This window comes from Oncorhynchus gorbuscha, linkage group LG22 (genome assembly GCF_021184085.1).
Source record: "Oncorhynchus gorbuscha isolate QuinsamMale2020 ecotype Even-year linkage group LG22, OgorEven_v1.0, whole genome shotgun sequence".
Classification (NCBI taxonomy): Eukaryota; Metazoa; Chordata; class Actinopteri; order Salmoniformes; family Salmonidae; genus Oncorhynchus; species Oncorhynchus gorbuscha.
In genome coordinates this window covers 9,183,740-9,207,486 of record NC_060194.1, presented here as the reverse complement: position 1 = coordinate 9,207,486, position 23,747 = coordinate 9,183,740, and the positions used below count along the sequence as shown (strand labels likewise).

General features: G+C 43.2%; 1 protein-coding gene across 1 annotated transcript in view; it reads left to right on the top strand.

The window, feature by feature from the left end:
• The window catches only part of LOC124009624 (probable G-protein coupled receptor 158), a 100,519-nt gene that overhangs the window by 47,732 nt on the left and 29,040 nt on the right, over nucleotides 1-23,747 (top strand). The window contains exons 3-4 of the mRNA XM_046321615.1: nucleotides 3,024-3,126; nucleotides 17,843-18,060. Coding sequence (XP_046177571.1) covers nucleotides 3,024-3,126; nucleotides 17,843-18,060 — 321 coding nt within the window. The remainder of the gene's footprint in view (nucleotides 1-3,023; nucleotides 3,127-17,842; nucleotides 18,061-23,747) is intronic.

Below are 23,747 nucleotides of genomic sequence, written 5' to 3'. Positions count from 1 at the left end.
GTTCACAGTAAACGCGTACCAGAAGTTTCAAAGAGCTATGGGCCACATATACTAAGACAGAGGGGAGCTGTTTTGCTTGGATGCTTTCTCCAGTGAGATTTATGAGTCTTGCTATCAGTGTGCATCTTGGTCAAAATTATCAATATATTCAGCAACGACCTATCAGATCTCAGACTTCCTGGAGGGGCCTCGCTCGGACTCTTTCTTTGGTTAAATAGATTTAGCCTCTTCCAAATTCAAGTAAAATGATGAAACACGGATAGACACGAATGAGAAATAATTGTATACGTTGGGTTATTTTTGTATTGTTCAAATTTATGGGGAAGCCTGGTTTCCCTTGGAATCGATCAATACACACCATTTTGTAGGCTGAATGTCATTACACATGGTGTTTATAATGTCGGTTTCCATTCAAATGGCGGGTACACATTGCACTGTTCGGATGTAGATTAATTTTGGAGTAGACGAACGTTCGCAGGTAACCTATTTTTAAGTGATTTGTTTGACAATCAGATGAAAAGATCATGACTGGTTGTGTTCATGACAGATTAAAAGGTCATTCATTTTTACAGTTAAATGATGTCTTTACTATAAAGCCCACAAATTAGGAGGTCCCCTTAAAACATTTTAGACCCCCCGAATTTCACAGGATAATTCTCACTCTGGGTGGCACTTTGAAATGTTATGTGCCCCAACATGACCACCCCATTCAAAATGTTCTGGACACGCCACTGGAATGTAAGAAACAAAGTGTTGATCAACTTGCCAAGGGATATCTCACACTGCTTCCTCAAAACATTGGTGATAAAACATTCATTACATTTTCCCCTAAACACAGTAGAGCTTAACAGCAAGGTTTTATCTGTTTGTTTTTGCCAGGCTTTCACACTTCAAATCAGACATTACAAAACCTTCTCCTAGTAGAATATGATTAGTGGAGAAGGGAGCTAGTTCTCTAGGCTCAAAGACAATTGATCTAAACCACTACAGTTTATGCTTCAAAGTAACTAACATCAAGGCGGTGGCCCGTTCCTGTAGGTTCATGCTCTACAACATCCGCAGAGTACGACCCTGCCTCACACAGGAAGCGGCGCAGGTCCTAATCCAGGCACTTGTCATCTCCCGTCTGGATTACTGCAACTCGCTGTTGGCTGGGCTCCCTGCCTGTGCCATTAAACCCCTTCAACTCATCCAGAACGCCGCAGCCCGTCTGGTGTTCAACCTTCCCAAGTTCTCTCACGTCACCCCGCTCCTCCGTTCTCTCCACTGGCTTCCAGTTGAAGCTCGCATCCGCTACAAGACCATGGTGCTTGCCTACGGAGCTGTGAGGGGAACGGCACCTCAGTACCTCCAGGCTCTGATCAGGCCCTACACCCAAACAAGGGCACTGCGTTCATCCACCTCTGGCCTGCTCGCCTCCCTACCACTGAGGAAGTACAGCTCCCGCTCAGCCCAGTCAAAACTGTTCGCTGCCCTGGCCCCCCAATGGTGGAACAAACTCCCTCACGACGCCAGGACAGCGGAGTCAATCACCACCTTCCGGAGACACCTGAAACCCCACCTCTTTAAGGAATACCTAGGATAGGTTAAGTAATCCCTCTCACCCCACCCCCCCTAAGTTTTAGATGCACTATTGTAAGTGACTGTCCCACTGGATGTCATAAGGTGATTGCACCAATTTGTAAGTCGCTCTGGATAAGAGCGTCTGCTAAATGACTTAAATGTAAATGTAATGTAACAAGTAGGTTTGACTGCCCTTCCTTCAAGGCATACCCCAGTTTCTCTACATCACCACTGAAATACAATGTCTCAAACCGTACGTAATGCCATCACACACACACAGTATAATCCACTATTCATGAGCATTCATATCATTGCAAATCTATTTCGGACGGAGCTCAAAACTGCGCATTTTTAAGGAAAGTGTTTCCTCCCAGTCGATCCAGATGGTCCATGAGCTCATAGCCAGCCATCACTCAGTCTCCAAGCTGGAATTATGCAGCGAATTTAAAGTCTGCAAACAGGTTTTAGTTCTTAATTTAGATATTAATTAGACTCCTTCAACATGGCAAGGGTGTGTTATTTCCCCCCGACGCTGTTCTCAGGATCATTATTGGTCCCGTTTGCTCGGGTTCTACTCGTCAGAAGAAAATACGCTTAATTTAATAACAGGGTTGAGACGAGTTCAATTAGACAAATCGCTCCCAGTGTCTGAATAATGATGTTATGTGCAATGCAGAAATCAAGAGCTAAAATGTGCATGGGAAAATGGCATCCTGTAATATGGTTCACATTGTTTTTGGTAGTGGGCCCCCTCTGATGATAAATAAATCTGACTGAATGTGGCTTTAACAATTTTCTAATAAAAACATTCTGCCAGTTGTCTTTATGGAAAGTTGATTGAACTGTATGGAATTCTATGTCAGTGTTATGGGACAGTGTTGTAGAGGCATTTCGTCAGGATGCTTTAAGTTTGACCTAATACCCAGTCTTGTGTTGTCATGATTAATGTCTACATCCGCTGTAGTGTTTGTCTGTGATTATATGATTACACAATGTAAATGTTAATGTATAGCTGAGGAAGGTAAACTAGGTTCTGTTTAAATAACTGAATTCCAAGGCTGTTAGTAAAGGCCTGTCTGAGTTTAATTTGAATTGAGTTGAGATTTGAATAGGAAATGAGAGTGCCTTTTCAAAGAGCACAGACCAGAATAGGCTGAAAAAAGTAAGAGCTAGGGACTGTTCTGTCGTATAGACATTTTCCAACATTATATAACCAACCCAAATATTTCAGTTTTTGACGGAATTTGCGGTAACAACGCCACAGGGTATTTCATATCATTTTAGCAATACACAAAACATGTTTTTTTGTGAGTTTCAAGAAACACAAACAGAAGGCTGAGTCACATTCCCTTCATTCTTGCCTCCATCCTGTTTACCTGGCTTTCATATAAACACTCTTTCATTATTTCTCTCTTGCTTTCTCTCTCGCTCTCTTTTTTCTCTCTTTTCTCTCTCCCTAGTGCACTCCCATTGTCGGCCATGGATTCGTGCTGGACAAGTACAAGTGCCAATGCAGGAGAGGCTTCTACCACCCTAGCAGAGTGGCACTCAACGGTTTCACAAGTAGGTTTGCGGTTTCCCTACCCAGAAACATGTGGCATCTGTTCCCTCCTCTCTGATTTCAATCACTTTATTTTAGCTATTGCAGCAGATGTGTGTGACGGAACAATATGGAAATCAAGGAGCACCTGTGCATTCGTTTTCATTGATATTGGTTTGGCATCATGATTATTTTATTCATGTAGGTTTAATAAGTGATTATAAAATCCCTGTTTTGTTGTTGATATTGTTCAAATCAAATTCAAATCAGATGTATTTATATAGCCCTTCTTACATCAGCTGATATCTCAAAGGGCTGTACAGAAACCCAGCCTAAAACCCCAAACAGCAAGCAATGCAGGTGTAGAAGCACGGTGGCTAGGAAAAACTCCCTAGAAAGGCCCAAACCTAGGAAGAAACCTAGAGAGGAACCAGGCTATGAGGGGTGGCCAGTCCTCTTCTGGCTGTGCCGGGTGGAGATTATAACAGAACATGGCCAAGATGTTCAAATGTTCATAAATTACCTGCATGGTCAAATAAAAACAATCACAGTAGTTGTTGAGATCAGCACCTCAGGAGTAAATGTCAGTTGGCTTTTCATAGCCGATCATTGAGAGTATCTAAACCACTCCTGCTGTCTCTAGAGAGTTGAAAACAGCAGGTTTGGGACAGGTAGCACATCCGGGACAGCAAGGAGTCATCATGCCAGGTAGTCCTGAGGCATGGTCCTAGGGCTCAGGTCCACCGAGAGAGATAAAGAAAGAAAGAGAGAATCAGTGAGAGCATACTTAAATTCACACAGGACACTGGAGCAATATTCCAGATATAACAGACTGACCCTAGCACCCCGACACAAACTACTGCAGCATAAATACTGGAGGCTGAGGCAGGAGGGGTCAGGAGACACTTGGCCCCATCCGATGATACTCCCGGACAGGGCCAAACAGGCAGGATATAACCCCAACCACTTTGCCAAAGCACAGCCTCCACACCACTAGAGGGATATCTTCAACCACCAAACTACCATCCTGAGACAAGGCCGAGTATAGCCCACAAAGATCTCCGTCACGGCACAACCCAAGGGGGAGCACTAACCCAGACAGGAAGATCAGTCAGTGACTCAACCCACTCAAGTGACACACCGCTCCTAGGGACGGCATGGAAGAGCACCAGTAAGCCAGTGACTCGGCCCTTGTAATAGGGTTAGAGGCAGAGAATCCCAGTGGAGAGAGGGGAACCGGTTAGGCAGAGACAGCAAGGGCGGTTCGTTGCTCCAGTGCCTTTCCGTTCACCTTCACACTCCTAAACCAGACTACACTCAATCATAGGATCTCCTGAAGAGATCTTCAATAAAGACTTAAAGGTTGAGACCGAGTCTGCGTCTCTCACATGGGTAGGCAGACCATTGCATAAAAATGGAGCTCTATAGGAGAAAGCCCTGCCTCCAGCTGTTTGCTTAGAAATTAGGCCTGCATCTTGTGACTGTAGCATACGTGTGGGTATGTAGGGCAGGATCAAATCAGAAAGATAGGTAGTAGCAAGCCCATGTAATGCTTTGTAGGTTAGTAGTAAAACCTTGAAATCAGCCCTTGCCTTAACAGGAAGCCAGTGTAGCACTGGAGTAAAATGATCAAATAATTTGGGTTCTAGTCAAGATTCTAGCAGCCGTATTTAGCACTAACTGAAGATTATTTAGTGCTTTATCCGAGTAGCCGGAAAGTAGAGCTTTGCAGTAGTCTAACCTAGAAGTAACAAAAGCGTGGATTAATTTTTCTGCATCAATTTTGGACAGAAAATGTCTGATCTTGGCAATGTTTACGCAGATGGAAAATAGCTGTCCTTGAAACAATCTTGATATGTTCGTCAAAAGAGAGATCAGGGTCCAGAGTAATGCCGAGGTCCTTCACGGTTTTATTTGAGACGACTGTACAACCATCAAGGTTAATTGTCAGATTCAACAGAAGATCTCTTTGTTTCTTGGAACCTAGAACAAGCATCTCTGTTTTGTCCGAGTTTAAAAGTAGAAAGTTTGCAGCCATCCACTTCCTTATGTCTGAAACACAGGCTTCCAGCGAGGGCAATTTTGGGGCTTCAACATGTTTCATTGAAATGTACAGCTGTGTGTCATCCGCATAGTGAACGTTAAAATGATGTTTCGAATGACATTCCCAAGAGGTAAAATATATAGTGAAAACAATAGTGGTCCTAAAACGGAACCTTGAGGAACACCGAAATTTACAGTTGATTTGTCAGAGGACAAACCATTCACATAGACAAACTGATATCTTTTCGACAGATAAGATCTAAACCAGTCTTTATTACTGCCACTTTTAGTGAGTTTGGTACACATCCGGTGGATAGAGAGCTGTTTATTATGTTCAACAGAGGCCCAAGCACAGGAAGCAGCTCTTTCAGTAGTTTAGTTGGAATAGGGTCCAGTATGCAGCTTGAAGGTTTAGACGCCATGATTATTTCATCATTGTGTCAAGAGATATAGTACTAAAACACTTGAGTGTCTCCCTTGATCCTAGGTCCTGACAGAGTTGTGCAGACTGAGGACAACTGAGCTTTGGAGGAATATGCAGATTTAAAGAGTCCATAATTTGCTTTCTAATGATCATGATCTTTTCCTCAAAGAAGTTCATGAATTTGTTATTGCTGAAGTGAAAGTCATTCTCAGTCATGCTGCTTTTTAGTTTGCTTTACCACAGTATCAAAAATGAATTTTGGATTGTTCTTATTTTCCTCAATTAGGTTGGAAAAATAGGATGATCGAGCAGCAGTGAGGGCTCTTCGATACTGCACGGTACTGTCTTTCCAAGCTAGTCGGAAGAGTTCCAGTTTGGTGTGGCGCCATTTCCGTTCCAAATTTCTGGAAGCTTGCTTCAGAGCTCGGGTATTTTCTGTATACCAGGGAGCTAGTTTCTTATGACAAATGTTTTTAGTTTTTAGGGTTGCAACTGCATCTAGGGTATTGCGCAAGGTTACATTGAGTTTCTCAGTCAGGTGGTTAACTGATTTTTGTCCACTGACGTCCTTGGGTAGGCAGAGGGAGTCTGGAAGGGCATCAAGGAATCTTTGGGTTGTCTGAGAATTTATAGCACGACTTTTGATGTTCCTTGGTTGGGGTCTGAGCAGATTATTTGTTGCGATTGCAAACGTAATAAAATGGTGGTCCGATAGTCCAGTATTATGAGGAAAAGTATTAAGATCGACAACATTTATTCCATGGAACAAAACTAGGTCCAGAGTATGACTGTGGCAGTGAGTAGGTCCGGAGACATGTTGGACAAAACCCACTGAGTCGATGATGGCTCCGAAAGCCTTTTGCAGTGGGTCTGTGGACTTTTCCATGTGAATATTAAAGTCACCAAAAATTAGAATATTATCTGCTACGACTACAAGGTCCGATAGGAATTCAGGAAACTCAGTGAGGAACACTGTACAGTGGGGCAAAAAAGGATTTAGTCAGCCACCAATTGTGCAAGTACTCCCACTTAAAAATATGAGAGAGGCCTGTATAATCCAGAAAATCACAGTGTAGGATTTTTTATAAATTTATTTGCAAATTATGGTGGAAAATAAGTATTTGATCACCTACAAACAAGCAAGATTTCTGGCTCTCACAGACATGAAACTTCTTCTTTAAGAGGCTCCTCTGTCCTCCACTCGTTACCTGTATTAATGGCACCTGTTTGAACTTGTTATCAGTATGAAAGACACCTGTCCACAACCTCAAACAGTCACACTCCAAACTCCACTATGGCCAAGACCAAAGAGCTGTCAAAGGACACCAGAAACAAAATTTTAGACCTGCACCAGGCTGGGAAGACTGAATATGCAATAGGTTAGCAGCTTGGTTTGAAGAAATCAGCTGTGGGAGCAATTATTAGGAAATGGAAGACATAATAATATATAATAATAATAATATATGCCATTTAGCAGACGCTTTTATCCAAAGCGACTTACAGTCATGTGTGCATACATTCTACGTATGGGTGGTCCCGGGGATCGAACCCACTACCCTGGCGTTACAAGCGCCATGCTCTACCAACTGAGCTACAGAAGGACCACTGATACAAGACCACTGATAATCTCCCTTGATCTGGGGATCCACGCAAGATCTCACCCGTGGGGTCAAAATGATCACAAGAACGGTGAGCAAAAATCCCAGAACCACACGGGGGGACCTAGTGAATGACCTGCAGAGAGCTGGGACCAAAGTAACAAAGCCTACCATCAGTAACACACTACGCCGCCAGAGACTCAAATCCTGCAGTGCCAGACGTGTCCCCCTGCTTAAGCCAGTACATGTCCAGGCCCGTCTGAAGTTTGCTAGAGAGCATTTGGATGATCCAGAAGAAGATTGGGAGAATGTCATATGGTGAGATGAAACCAAAATATAACTTTTTGGTAAAAACTCAACTCGTCGTGGTTGGGGGACAAAGAATGCTGAGTTGCACCATACCTACTGTGAAGCATGGGGGTGGAAACATCATGCTTTGGGGCTGTTTTTCTGCAAAGCGACCAGGACGACTGATCCGTATAAAGGAAAGAATGAATGGGGCCATGTATCGTGAGATTTTGAGTGAAAACCTCCTTCCATCAGCAAGACCATTGAAGATGAAACGTGGCTGGGTCTTTCAGCATGACAATGATCCCAAACACACCGCCCGGGCAACGAAGGAGTGGCTTCGTAAAAACATTTCAAGGTCCTGGAGTGGCATAGCCAGTCTCCAGATCTCAACCCCATAGAAAATCTTTGGAGGGAGTTGAAAGTCCGTGTTGCCCAGCAACAGCCCCAAAACATCACTGCTCTAGAGGAGTTCTGCATGGAGGAATGGGCCAAAATACCAACAACAGTGTGTGAAAACCTTGTGAAACCTTACAGAAAATGGTTGACCTCTGTCATTGCCAACAAAGGGTATATAACAAAGTATTGAGATAAACTTTTGTTATTCACCAAATACTTATTTCCCACCATAATTTACAAATAAATTCATAAAAAATGTGATTTTCTGAATGTTTTTCTATCATTTTGTCTGTCATAGTTGAAGTGTACCTATGATGAAAATTACAGGCCTCTCTCATCTTTTTAAGTGGGAGAACTTGCACAATTGGTGGCTGACTAAATACTTTTTTGCCCCACTGTATATGGCCCAGTAGGCCTGTAAACAGTAGCTATAAAAAGTGATTGAGTAGGCTGCATAGATTTCATGACTAGAAGCTCAAAAGACAAAAACATAGTTTTTCTTTTTTTGTTAATTGAAATTTGCTATCGTAAATGTTAGCAACCCCTCCGCTTTTGTGGGATGTGCAGGGGATATGGTCACTAGTGTAATCAGGAAGTGAGGCCTCATTTACATTCATCAGGCTTAAGACATGTTTCAGTCAGGCCAATCACATCAAGATTATGATCAGTGATTAGTTAATTGACTATAACTGACTTGGAAGTGAGGGATCTAACATTAAGTAGCCCTATTTTGAGATGTGAGGTATCACAATCTCTTTCAATAATGGCAGGAATGGAGGAGGTCTTTATTCTAGTGAGATTGCTAAGGTGAACACCACTATGTTTAGTTTTGCCCAACCTAGGTCGAGGTACAGACACGTCTCAATGGGGATAGCTGAGCTTACTACACAGACTGTGCTAGTGGCAGACTCCACTAAGCTGGCAGACTGGCTAACAGCCTGCTGCCTGGCCTGCACCCTATTTCATTGTGGAGCTAAGGGAGCTAGAGCCCTGTCTATGTTCGTTAGTAAGATGAAAGCCCCCCTCCAGCTAGGATGGAGTCCATCACTCCTCAACAGGCCAGGCTTGGTCCTGTTTGTGGGTGAGTCCCAGAAAGAGGGACAATTATCTACAAATTCTAACTTTTGGGACGGGCAGAAAACAGTTTTCAACCAGCGATTGAGTTGTGAGACTGCTGTAAAGCTCATTACTCTCCCTAACGGGGAGGGGGCCAGAGACAATTAATCGATCTTTCTAGCTGATTTACACGCTGAAGCTATGTTGCGCTTGGTGACATCTGACTGTTTCATCCTAACACCGTTGGTGCTGACGTGGATAACAATATCCCAATACTCTACACTCGCCAGTTTTAGCTTTAGCCAGCACCATCTTCAGATTAGCCTTAATGTCGGTAGCCCTGCCCCTGGTAAACAGTGTATGATCGCTGGATGATTCGTTTTAAATCTAATACTACGGGTAATGGAGTCGCCAATGACTAGGGTTTTCAATTTGTCAGAGCTAATGGTGGGAGCCTTCGGCGTCTCAGACCCCGTAACGGGAGGAGTAGAGACCAGAGAAGGCTCGGCCTCAGACTCTGACTCGCTGCTTAATGGGGAGAACCGGTTGAAGGTTTCTGTCAGCTAAATGAGTGACACCGGTTGAGCATTCATACAGCATTTCCCTCCAGAAGCCATGAGAAAGTTATCAGGCTGCAGGGACCGTACGAGGGGATTTATACTACTATCTGAATTTACAGGTGGCACAGACGCTGTTTCAGCCTTTCCTACACTGAAATTACCCTTGCCTAACGATTGCGTCTGAAGCTGGGCTTGCAGCACAGCTATCCTTGCCGTAAGGCGATCGTTCTCCTGTATATTATGAGTACAGCGACTGCAAGGATGCATCATGTTAATGTTACTACTTCGCTTCGGCTGTTGGAGGTCTTGACGAACCATGTCCAGATAAAGCATCCGGAGTGAAAAAGTTCAATGAAAAAAAAGTTGAGTGAGGGAAAAACTAAAAATATAAACGGTAATTAAAATGTAAAAACTGTAATGTTGTCAGGTAGCAAAGTAAGGTTAGCACCAAACGCACAGCAGCACGTAAACAAGTCTGCAAGTTGTGACTGGAAATGACACCACCTCAAGCCACCAACTCTGTCATTGTTCATTTGAAGTTTGTAGGATACTAGTCTGCTAGGTTGGTTGGAGGGATGAAAGAATGGATGGAATGGTGATGGATGGAACAATGGTAGAATTATTTTATTTTTGATTCCTCTGTACAAATACCTTGGATGACTTTGCAAGCACAGACATATGCACCAGGGCATATGGAGTAAAGTATTAGTATGTATACAGTCCTTTTCATAAAATTTCCTAGACAGCACCCCTGAGGATGTGACAGCCTTATTGGAATGCAATGAGAGACTTGAAAGTAGCATTGAGGGGTACAAGTCATCTTCAAAAGCCCACAAACACGTCATTAAAAAAATATTTCAAATGCATCTCTCCGGCTTAGTTTGGATTGTAGGAGAGATACTCATTTCCACTTCCACTGAATTGACCTGCCACTGTTATTCTTCACAAACCGATTTCATGTATTGTTGTTTCCCAGAAACTATCAAGACAATAAAGAAATAAAGCATTAAGTAAAAACTGGCGGGGAGAAGGTCTCATCTTCCAAGGCATGGCAAACCCCATGAATTTAGATGCTGACAAAAAGTGAAAAGATTTCCTTTAATATTTCTTTGATTAGTCAATGATTTTTCTTAATTTGATTCATATAAGAGAGTTCATATAAGAGGGTGTCTATGCATACGTAAATATGATCAGCAACTCTCAGACAGAAATATAAGATTCCCAAAGGGTTCTTTGGCTGTCCCTCTAGGTTTCTACCTGGAACCAAAAATGTTCTACCTTCCTCCTGTGGAAGGCTACCCGAAATGTTTGACCCAAGTTAAACAAGGCAATGCTACCAAATACTATTTGAGTGTATTGTATGTAGAGTGTATTCACTTCTGACCCACTGGGAATGTGATGAAAGAAATCAAAGCTGAAATAAATCATTCTCTCTACTATTATTCTGACATTTCACATTCTTAAAATAAAGTGGTGATTCTAACTAACCAAAGACAGGGAATTTTATTAGGATTAAATTTCAGGAATTGTGAAAAACTGAGTTTAAATGTATTTGGCTAAGGTGTATGTAAACTTCCGACTACAACTGTATGTGCTGATGACACTGTTGTTGTAAGTGAGCCTGAACAATGATTTGGGTTGTGTACCTATTCAAAGTAGCCTACCACCAATTTGGCTATATCAATCTTTTGGTCAATTTCACCTCACCTGGAAGTTGTGATGCTTAAAGGGGCACTTAATAGCCTTTTTTAACCTTTAACCTCTACATATGGGAAAATAGCAAACTGTCAAAAAAATACAAAATATCCCAAGAAAACTACCCCCTTTTATTTCAGCAGGGGTAGTTTTCAGACAGAAGTTTCCAGAACATCTATCAAATCAAATCTATCAGCTCATTAGCATAACACAACGTTAACTATTCATGAAAATCGCAAATGAAATGAAATAAATATGCTAGCTCTCAAGCTTAGCCTTTTGTTAACAACACTGTCATCTCAGATTTTCAAAATATGCTTTTCAACCATAGCAAAACAAGCATTTGTGTAACAGTATTGATAGCTAGCGTAGCATTTAGCGTTAGCATTGAGCGGGCAACATTTTCACAAAAACAAGAAAAGCATTCAAATAAAATAATTTACCTTTGAAGAACTTCGGATGTTTTCAATGAGGAGACTCTCAGTTAGATAGCAAATGTTCAGTTTGTCCAAAAAGATTCTTTGTGTAGGAGAAATCGCACCGTTTTGTACATCACGTTTGGCTACCAAAAAAAAAACGAAAATTCAGTCATCAAAACGCCTAACTTTTTTCCAAATGAATTCCATAATATCGACTGAAACATGGTAAACGTTGTTTAGAATCAATCCTCAAGGTGTTTTTCACATATCTCTTCGATGATATATCGTTCGTGGAAGTCTCCTCCCTCCGCTGAAACACATGGATGAATGCGTGCAGCTTGGAGATTACGCACCAATTTCGACAAAGGACACCGGGCGGACACCTGGTAAATGTAGTCTCTTATGGCCAATCTTCCAATGATATGCCTACAAATACGTCACAATGCTGCAGACACCTTGGGCAAACGGCAGAAAGTGTAGGCTCGTTCAGGGCACATTCACAGCCATATAAGGAGACAATGGAAAACAGAGCCTCAAAAATTCTGCTCATTTCCTGATTGAAGTTTCATCTTGGTTTCGCCTGTAGCATCAGTTCTGTGACACTCACAAATCATATCTTTGCAGTTTTGGAAACGTCAGAGTGTTTTCTTTCCAAAGCTGTCAATTATATGCATAGTCAAGCATCTTTTCATGACAAAATATCTTGTTTAAAATGGGAACGTTTTTTTATCCATAAATTAAAAGAGCGCCCCCTATATCCAAGAAGTTAACCAAGAGTTAAGACAATATTGACCAAATAAACTAAAGTTGACATTTTTTTTAAATAACACATTAAAATAACAATAACAAAGCTATGTACAGGGGGTAACGGTACTGAGTCAATGTGCGGGGTACAGGTTAATCAAGGTAATATGTACATGTAGGTAGGGGTGAAGTGGCTATGCATAGATAATAAACAGCGAGTAGCAGCAGTGTACAAAACAAATGGGGTGGTCAATGTAAATAGTCCGGTGTCCATTTGATTCATTGTTCAGCGCTCTTATGGCTTGGGGGTATAAGCCTTTGGGTCCTAGACTTGGCGCTCCGGTACCGCTTGCCGTGCGGTAGCAGAGAATACAGTCTATGTATAACTTGTGTTACTGGAGTGTCTGAACATTTTTAGCTTTCCTCTGACACCGCTTATTATATAGATCCTGGGTGGTAGGAAGCTTGGCCCCAGGGATGTACTGGGCCGTACTCACTGCCCTTTGTAGAGCCTTACTATACCGAGCAGGTGCCATACCAGGCGGTGATACAACAGGTCAGGATGCTCTCGATGGTGCAGCTGGATAACCTTTTGAGGATCTGGGGACACATGCCAAATCTTTTCAGTCTCCCCCAGGTGGTGAGGGTCCAACGACGAGTTGAGTTTTTACCAAAAAGTTCTATTTTGGTTTCATCTCACCATATGACATTCTCCCAATCTTCTTCTGGATCATCCAAATGCTCTCTAGCAAACTTCAGACGGGCCTGGACATGTACTGGCTTAAGCAGGGGGACACGTCTGGCACTGCAGGATTTGAGTCCCTGGCGGCGTAGTATGTTACTGATGGTAGGCTTTGTTACTTTGGTCCCAGCTCTCTGCAGGTCATTCACTAGGTCCCCCCGTGTGGTTCTGGGATTTTTGCTCACCATTCTTGTGATCATTTTGACCCCACGGGGTGAGATCTTGCGTGGAGCCCCAGATCGAGGGAGATTATCAGTGGTCTTGTTTATCTTCCATTTCCTAATAATTGCTCCCACAGTTGATTTCTTCAAACCAAGCTGCTTAACTATTGCAGATTCAGTCTTCCCAGCCTGGTGCAGGTCTAAAATTTTGTTTCTGGTGTCCTTTGACAGCTCTTTGGTCTTGGCCATAGTGGAGTTTGGAGTGTGACTGTTTGAGGTTGTGGACAGGTGTCTTTCATACTGATAACAAGTTCAAACAGGTGCCATTAATACAGGTAACGAGTGGAGGACAGAGGAGCCTCTTAAAGAAGAAGTTACAGGTCTGTGAGAGCCAGAAATCTTGCTTGTTTGTAGGTGACTAAACACTTATTTTCCACCATAATCTGCAAATAAATTCATAAAAAATCCTACAATGTGATTTTCTGGATTTCTTTTCTCATTTTGCCTGTCATAGTTGAAGTGTACCTATGATGAAAATTACAGGCCTCTCTCATATTTTTAAGTGGGAGTACTTGCAAAATTGGTGGCTGATTAAATACTTTTTTGCCCCACTGTACATATGAGATGAGTAATGTAGGGTATGTAAACAAAGTGGCATAGTTTAAAGTGGCTAGAGATACATGTATTACATAAAGATGCAGTAGATGATATAGAGTACAGTATATACATATGAGATGAGTAATGTAGGGTATGTAAACATTATATTAAGTAGCATTGTTTAAAATGGCTAGTGATATATTTTTCCATCAATTTCCATTAAAGTGGCTGAGTTGAGTCAGTGTGTTGGCAGCAGCCACTCAATGTTAGTGGTGGCTGTTTAACAGTCTGATGGCCTTGAGATAGAAGCTGTTTTTCAGTCTCTCGGTCCCTGCTTTTATGCACCTGTATTGACCTCGCCTTCTGGATGATAGCGGGGTGAAAAGGCAGTGGCTCGGGTGGTTGTTTTCCTTGATGATCTTTATGGCCTTCCTGTTACATCGGGTGGTGTAGGTGTCCTGGGGGACAGGTAGTTTGCCCCCGGTGATGTGCAGACCTCACTACCCTCTGGAGAGCCTTATGGTTGTGGGCGGAGCAGTTGCCGTACCAGGCGGTGATACAGCCGACAGGATGCTCTCGATTGTGCATCTGTAGAAGTTTGTGAGTGCTGCTTCTTCACGACGCTGTCTGTGTGGGTGGACCAATTCAGTACTACCCTCTCCACTACTGTTCCGTCGATGTTGATAGGGGGGTGCTCCCTCTGCTGTTTCCTGAAGTCCACAATCATCTCCTTTGTTTTTTTGACGTTGAGTGTCAGGTTATTTTCCTGACACCAACACTCCAAGGGCCCTCATCTCCTCCCTGTAGGCTCGTCGTTGTTGGTAATCAAGCCTACCACTGTAGTGTTGTCTGCAAACTTGATGATTGAGTTGGAGGCGTGCATGGCCACGTAGTCGTGGGTGAACAGGCTTTTTAGGAGAGGGCTCAGAACGCACCCATGTGGGGCCTCAGTGTTGAGGATCAGCGGGGTGGAGATGTTGTTACCTACCCTCACCACCTGGGGGCGGCCTGTCAGGAAGTTGCACAGGGCGGGGTCGAGACCCAGGGTCTCGAGCTTGATGACGAGTTTGGAGGGTACTATGGTGTTAAATGCTGAGCTGTAGTCGATGAACAGCATTCTCACATAGGTATTGTGGCAAAATGGCTTAAGGACAACAAAGCCAAAGTATTGGAGTGGCCTTCACAAAGCCCTGACATCAATCCTATGGAAAATTTGTGGGCAGAACTGAAAAAGCATGTGTGAGTAAGGAGATCTACAAACCTGAATCAGTTACACCAGCTCTGTCAGGAGGAATGGGCCACAATTCACCCAACTTATTGTGGGAAGCTTGTGGAAGGCTACCCGAAATGTTTGATCCAAGTTAAACAATTTAAAGGCAATGCTACCAAATACTAATTGAGTGTACGTAAACTTCTGACCCACTGGGGATGTGATGAAAGAAATAAAAGCTTTACTATTATTCTGACATTTCACATTCTTAAAATAAAGTGGCGATCCTAACTGACCTACGATGGAATTATTACTCTATTTAAATGTCAGGAATTGTGAAAAACTGAGTTTACATGTATTTTGCTAAGGCGTATGTAAACGTCCGACTTCAACTGGCCACATGGCTAGCTAGCCACAGTAGCAGGGCAAATTGTCTGCAATTTGTGTAGTGCTTCTTTGGGCTGATCATACAATCATGATTAGTTGGCTCACTTAGCTAGCAAGCATGCTGGATCAACTGCCAGGCAGGAGCCTATTGCTGTGAAGTTCCAAAAAACTAAACCAACAACATCCTAACAAACCAAAATTAGATACATTCTAAATGCAGGACCAATGAGGAAACTAGGCTAGCTAGCATTAATTTGTTTATGCAGGATCTTATGATGAGGGAAATGCATACTAGGTCCTCATTTACAAAATGTGATGCAGTCATGACATGTGCAATCAACTGCTCCTACGTTCAAGTACTCCTAAGTTTTACCGCTTGTTTTTCCTCATAAATTTGGTGGTTAGTGGATAAAGTATCTATGATGAACAAATTTTTCTGAAAATGAACTAGTCATCAGCCATCAGCTCACGAGTGTAGCTGCGTCTAGCTAGAAAGCTAGCTATAGTCATCTCGAACTAGCACTTCACATAGGCTAACTGAGCTGTTTTATTAGAAAACAGTTGAGATTACTCAAATCCTGTAGCTAGCTAGCAAGTCCACCTCGGCGACAATGTTGTTGGGTACGGAAATGTTAGATTAGTCTTAATTTTAATATAACCTGATTTGTGATTACTACTGGTTATGGATATGAGGCAACATACATTGTCCCCCATGTTTTTTGTTTTGGACAGGGCTCGGAGTTTGGCGTATTGATATTTTGAAAACTGGCACTCATTCAGTGAGTCATTAGTCTACTTCAAACAGTTTGGAAAACAGGGCATTGTCAATGGCTTGGAACCCTATTTCACCCAGTCAGATTGCAGGTTTTTCCAAACCTGTTTTATAGCGAGCTTTAAAGATGATAACAGTATGACTGATGAGGCTCTATTGTTGTCTCTGTTAGCAATTAGGCTCTTTTTAGTGAGGGATTATTTGAGCTGAATTCTCTATCAGTTCTTTGTCTCGTTTAGTTTTTTATTGTCGATCCAAAGTGTGCATATCTTTAGTTGGGGACTACATTGTCATCTCAGCCTGCGCTTGGTAACTGTGTTCTTAACAGACAGTATGCCTATTGTGTGTGTGTGTGTGTGTGTGTGTGTGTGTGTGTGTGTGTGTGTGTGTGTGTGTGTGTGTGTGTGTGTGTGTGTGTGTGTGTGTGTGTGTGTGTGTGTGTGTGTGTGTGTGTGTGTGTGTGTGTGTGTGTGTGTGTGTGTGTGTGTGTGTGTGTGTGTGTGTGTGTGTGTGTGTGTGTGTATTTGTTTGTTCGTTTGCAAATACGCTGCAGCACTTTACTTCACTAAATCGAAGCACTGTTTTACTGTGACTGGGTGTTTTGTGGGTTGTCCACTCCACATGATTGGGTGTTGTCTAAGACAGGGAACAGACCGTTTTTAGCTTGTTATGGTTTGGTGGCCTGGGTTGTGGTCAGTAGGATGAAACGGTGCGGTATTACATGAACTTCCAATAAGAACACAGTTTTTTGTAACACTTAATTTAATGCATTATTATGCCGTTATAATGCATTGTAAGACTTGACATGCATACAGTATTTTCAGCTTTATTATAAGAATTTACATACATGCTTATAACAAGTTATAACTAATTGTATCTGCAGGGTAGGCTTTAAGTAAGGTGTTACCCAACATGTTTTTCTTCAGTGTCCCCCACTCAACACAACCCTGGTCTTTCTTCACACATGAATCAGAACAACAAATTGTGAGAAGATACACAACCCACTGCCCCTGTTCTCTTTAGTGATATAACCATAACCAGATAACCTATAGAGGGCCACAGCAGTTATGACTCAGTGATGCTCTTACCCATTGAAACACCAACAGAAGGTTATAAATGGTCTTGAAGAGAGAGCATGATTACAAAACCCACTCTTTGATTAGTTTTCCACTGAAGTTGACTTCCTTTTGCTAAGGCTATCTTTTCAGCACTACACACACACACACACACACACACACACACACACACACACACACACACACACACACACACACACACACACACACACACACACACACACACACACACACACACACACACACACACACACACACACACACACACTGTTGTTCTAAATGTTTTGACTTGAATGTTTCACTGTAGATCAGATTGTAGGCTTGTTATTGCCAGCTGTTTTCCATCTGTAGTACTTTTGTACTCATTGGCAGTGTACTCATTGTTTATTTCGATTCCAAACAGCTACTCTTGCTGGGGTCAGTACAAATTATACACAGAAAGAACGACATTGAGAACACACTTTTTTTACGTAACTCAAATACACCATTTTATTGCCTCCACAATGCTTCCACAACACATCATCCTCTACTGTATCTCCTCGAAGTTCTGTCTATCTGCCCTTTCCAGGGAAAGAGAGCAATGGTCACGCTCACAGCGAGGACCCCTCAGAGGTGTCCAGTAAGTGCCTGCCGTGCCGTGAGGGCTGCCCCTACTGCCGGGGCGACACACCCTGCCTGGCTCAGGAAGACGGGGCCCTCCGGCTTTCTGTAGCCTCCTTCCAGGGCCTTTGCATGCTGCTGGACTTAGTGGCCATGGTGCTGGTCTACCACTTCCGCAGGAACAAGGTAAGGGCTCAGTGGGAGGAAGCATGGGTTAGGGGTCAAGCAGGGGAACTCCATCCAGAAAACTGGTATTATGTATTAAGACTGGTATTATGTTTTTCACTAAAGGTATTACTGGTATAGGTTGGTGTTTCTATTTCATACACTTGTGATTTCTGGTATAATTTTATTTAAATGTTTTATTATTTGTTATAAGCATGTTTGAGCCCTTATAATGTATTTCTATGCTACAACATACTGAAAATGGCTTTTATTGAATTAGTTAAGATCATTATGAGATGATTTCAAGACATTTTAAGTTAAAGGATACATACAATTTGTAGTAGCATCCACCTGGAGAATGCATGGTAGCCATTTTGTGCCAGAATGTTCATCACACGAAATCCTGTTGGACTTCAGTAAACTGTTACTGGATTGCCATTTTTGAATGGTAAGAAAGAGAGACCAAAATATCTACTGATTCCTACCCTCCAAGACCTGCATTGATGAACACAGCTGCTTGGAGGTTGTTACCCAAATGGCACCCTTTTCCATATATAGTGTACTACTTTTGACCAAGGCCCATATGGCTGTGGTCAAAAGTAGTGCACTATGTAGGGAATTAGGAAGCAACTCAAGTGTTGTGCCAGAACTCCTAATTTACCGTTTGTTTTACTACCAAATGACTACCACAGTCGTGTCGTCAGCAAACTTGATGATGGAGTTGGAGTCGTGCGTGGCCACACAGTCGTTGGTAAACAGGGAGTACAGGAGGGGGCTAAGCACACACCCCTGGGGGGCCCCTGTGTTGAGGGTCAGTGTGGCGGATGTCAAATCAAATCAAATTTTATTTGTCACATACTCCGAATACAACAAGTGTTGTTCACCTTGCAGTGAAATGCTTACTTACAAGCCCTGAACAAATAATGCAGTTTTAAGAAAAATACCTAAATAAAAGTAACAAATAATTGAAGAGCAGCAATAAAATAACAATAGCGAGGCTATATACAGAGTGTACCGGTACAGAGCCAATGTGTGGCGGCACCAGTTAGTTAAGGTAATTTAGGTAATATGTACATGTAGGTAGAGTTATTAAGTGGGCTATGCATAGATAATAACAGAGAGTAGCAGAAGCATAAAGTGAGGGGGGGCAATGCAAATAGTCTGGGTAGCCATTTAATTAGATGTTCAGGAGTCTTATGGCTTGGGGGTAGAAGCTGTTTAGAAGCCTCTTGGACCTAGACTTGGCGATCCGGTACCGCTTGCCGTGCGGTGGCAGAGAGAACATGCTATGACTAGGGTGGCTGAAGTGTTTGACAATTTTTAGGGCCTTCCTGTAAGGGTTTTCTTCTGGTGAAAGAGAGGCAGACCAAAATGCAGCGTGGTGGTTATTCATGTTTTTAATAAAGACGACTATACATGAACAGACTATACAAAACAAGAAAAGTGAAAACCTAAACAGTCCTATCTGGTGCAAACACAGAGACAGGAACAAAGACACTAAGGACAATCACCCACGACAAACTCAAAGAATATGGCTGCCTAAATATGGTTCCCAATCAGAGACAACGATAAACACCTGCCTCTGATTGAGAACCACTCCAGACAGCCATAGACTTTGCTAGATACCCCACTAAGCTACAATCCCAATACCAACACCAAAACCCCAAGACAAAACACACCACAATACAAAAACCCCATGCCACACCCTGGCCTGACCCAATACATAAAGATAAACACAAAATACTTCGACCAGGGCGTGACACTTCCTCTGACACGGCCTGGTATAGAGGTCCTGGATGGCAGGAAGCTTGGCCCCAGTGATGTACTGGGGTGTACACACTACCCTCTGTAATCCCTTGTGGTCGGAGGCCGAGCAGTGGCCATACCAGGCAGTGATGCAACCCGTCAGGGTGCTCTCGAGGGTGCAGCTGTAGAACCTTTTGAGGATCTGAGGACCCATGCCATATCTTTTCAGTCTCCTGAGAGGGAATAGGTTTTGTCGTGCCGTCTTCACTACTGTCTTGGTGTGCTTGGACCATGTTAGTTTGTTGGTGATGTGGACTCCAAGGAACTTGAAGCTCTCAACCTGCTCCACTACAGCCCCGTCGATGAGAATGGGGGCGTGCTTGGTCCTCCTTTTGCTGTTATCCACAATCATCTCGTTTGTATTGATCATATTGAGGGAGAGGTTGTTGTCCTGGCACCACACAGCCAGGTCTCTGACCTCCTCCCTATAGGCTGTCTAGTCGTTGTCGGTGATCAAGCCTACCACTGTTGTCATCTGCAAACTTAATGATGGTGTTGGAGTCATGCCTGACCGTGCAGTCATGAGTGAACAGGGAGTACAGGACAGCACTGAGCATGCACCTCTGAGGGGCCCCCATGTTGAGGATCAGCGTGGCATATGTGTTGTTACTTACCATTACCACCTGGGAGCTGCCCGTCAGGAAGTCCAGGATCCAGTTGCAGAGGGAGGTGTTTAGTCCCAGGGCCTATGTTGTTGAACGCTGAGCTGTAGTCAATGAATAGCATTCTCACATACATGTTCCTTTTGTCCAGGTGTGAAAGGGCAGTGTGGAGTGCAATAGAGATTGCGTCATCTGTGGATTTGTTGGGGCGGTATGCACATTGGAGTGGGTCTAGGCTGTCTAGGATAATGGTGTTGATGTGAGCCATGACCAGCCTTTCAAAGCACTTCATGGCTACAGACGTAAGTGCTACGGGTCCATGTTTCATTAGTCAGTAGTCATTTAGTCAGGTTACCTTAGTGTTCTTGGGCACAGGGACTATGGTGGTCTGCTTGAAACATGTTGGTTTACAGACTCAGACAGGGAGAGGTTGAAAATGTCAGTGAAGACACTTGCCAGTTGGTCAGCGCATGCTCGGAGTACACATCCTGGTAATCCATCTGGCCCTGCGGGCTTGTGAATGTTAACCTGCTTAAAGGTCTTACTCACATCGGCTGCGGAGAGTGTGATCCCACAGTCTTCCAGAACAGGTGATGCTCTCATTCATGTTTCAGTGGCACTTGCCTCGACGCAAGTATAGAAGTCATTTAGCTCATGTCACTGGGAAGCTCTCGGCTTTACTTCCCTTTGTAGTCTGTAATTGTTTGCAAGCCCTGCCACATTAGACGAGCATTGGAGCCGGTGTAGTACGATTCGATCTTAGTCCTGTATTGACGCTTTGCCTGTTTGATGGTTCTTCGGAGGGCCTAGCGGGATATCTTATAAGCTTCCGGGTCAGAGTCCTGCTCCTTGAAAGTGGCAACTCTACCCTTAGCTCAGTGCGGATGTTACCTGTAATCCATGGCTTCTGGTTGGGGTATGTACGTACAGTGTCACTGTGGGGACGACGTCATCGATGCACTTATTGATGAAGCCAGTGACTGATGTGGTGTACTCCTCAATGCCATCGGAAGAATCCCGGAACATATTCCAGTCTGTGCTAGAAAAACAGTCTTGTAGCTTAGCATCTGTTTCGTCTGACCACTTTTTTAATGACCGAGTCAGTGGTGCTTCCTGCTTTAATTTTTGCTTGTCAGCAGGAATCAGGAGGATAGAATTATGGTCAAATTTACCAAATGGTGGGTGAGGGAGAGCTTTGTGTGCGTCTCTGTGTGTGGAGTAAAGGTGGTCTAGATTTTGTTCCCCTCTTGCTGCACATTTAACATGCTGGTAGAAATTGGGTTAAATGGATTCAAGTTTCCCTGCATTAAAGTCCCCGGAAACTAGGAGCGCCGCCTCTGATTGAGATTTTTCCTGTTTGCTTATGGCCATATACAGCTCATTGAGTGCGGTCTTAGTGCCAGCATCGGTTTGTGGTGATAGATAGCTACGAAGAATATAGATGAAAACTCTCTAGGTAGATAGTGTGGTCTACAGCTTATCATGAGATACTCTATTTCAGGTGAGCCAAACCTCGAGACTTCCTTAGATATCGTGCACCTGCTGTTGTTTAACAAATATACATGGACTGCCACACCTTGTCTTACCAGAGGCTGCAGTTTTATCCTGCCGATACAGTGTATAACCCACCAGAGGTATGTTATTCATGTCGTCGTTCAGCCACGACTCGGTGAAACATAAGATATTACAGTTTTTAATATCCCGTTGGTCGGATATATGTCCTTTGTCCACTTTATTATCCAGTGATTGTATGTTGGCCAATAGTACTGATTGCAAAGGCAGAATAGCCACTCGTCTCACCGGGTGCTCACAAGGCACCCTGATCTCCTTCCGCGATACCTCTGTCACTTTCTCCTGCGAATGACAGGGATGAGGCCCTGTTCGGGTGTCTGGAGTAAATCCCTCTCGTCCGACTCATTAAAGAAAAATTCTTCGTCGTCCAGTTTAAGGGGAGTAATCGATGTTCTGATGTCCAGAAGCTGTTTTTGGTCATAAGAGACTGTAGAAGCATCATTATGTACAACATAAGTTGTACAAATTGTACAACAATGTGAAAAAAAACAAAAAAATAGCACAGTTGGTGTAGAGCCCATAAAATGGCAGCCATCCCTTCCGGCGCCATCTTCAAACTAGTTTTGTTACCTACTCTCACCACCTGGGGTCAGCCCGTCATTAAGTCCAGGATCCAGTTACAGAAGGAGGTGTTCAGTCCCAGGGTCCTAAGCTTGGTGACGAGCATGGAGGGCACTATGGTGTTGAACGCTGAGCTGTAGTTGATGAACAGCATTCTTACATAGGTATTCCTCTCTTCCAGGTAGGAGAGGGCAATGTGGAGTACAGTTGAGATTGCATCATCTGTAGATCTGTTGGGGCGGTCAAATTGGATTGTGTCTAGGGTGTCTGGGATGATGAAGTTGTGTGCCATGACCAGCCTTTCAAAGCCCTTCATGATTACAGATGTGAGTGCTACAGGGTGGTAGTCATTGTGACAGCCTTAGAGTTCTTGGGAACATTTGACGGTCTTCTGTTGTGGTAATGGATTCCATTGACATAGTGCTTTTCATCTGGTCTCAAAGCACTTTACCTTGATCTGGAGTAACTCATTATTCCATCCAACACCAATTTGTAGTAACATCCACCCAGGTGATGCATGGTAGCCATTTTGTGCCAGAATGTACATCACACGGAATCCATTTCCACTGTGGAGAGGTGATGAGTGATTGGGCCAATTTGAAACTGGGGAGGGCCCAGGGTGAGTATAGCCAGAACTCTGGGGTTAACAGCCATAATCAAGCATTAAGTGTCATGGGATTTTTAGCGACCACAGAGTCAAGAACTCTATTTAATGTCTCATCCTAAGGGCACCTTTTGCAGTACGTATTCCACAGCAATGATGGTTATTGACACACTATAGGACAGGGTTAAACAAACCTGTATATGATATTCCAATATGGTTGTCTCTTCGAGAGTCTACACATGCCAGGCCATTTGTTTTGTATATCCAGCTATATGCCACGATTCGAAGCTTGGGTTGTTCCATATAAGAATCTTTCAGAAATGCAGTTCAGATGAGATGTCCCTTGAGGTGTGTGAATTTACATATATACATAAAATACATTGCCTTCTAGGATATAATGAGTAATTAAATTAAGCCCAGAGTTGTCCAGTGGCCCTCGCTCATTTTCACTAACATGATTGGTAAGCAGAGCAGTTCAACAAAGGGACTATCTTGATAATGTATATCCATTGTGTTGTGCCATTGAGTCAATTTCTTTATTTATTTTCAGCCGAGTAGATTCA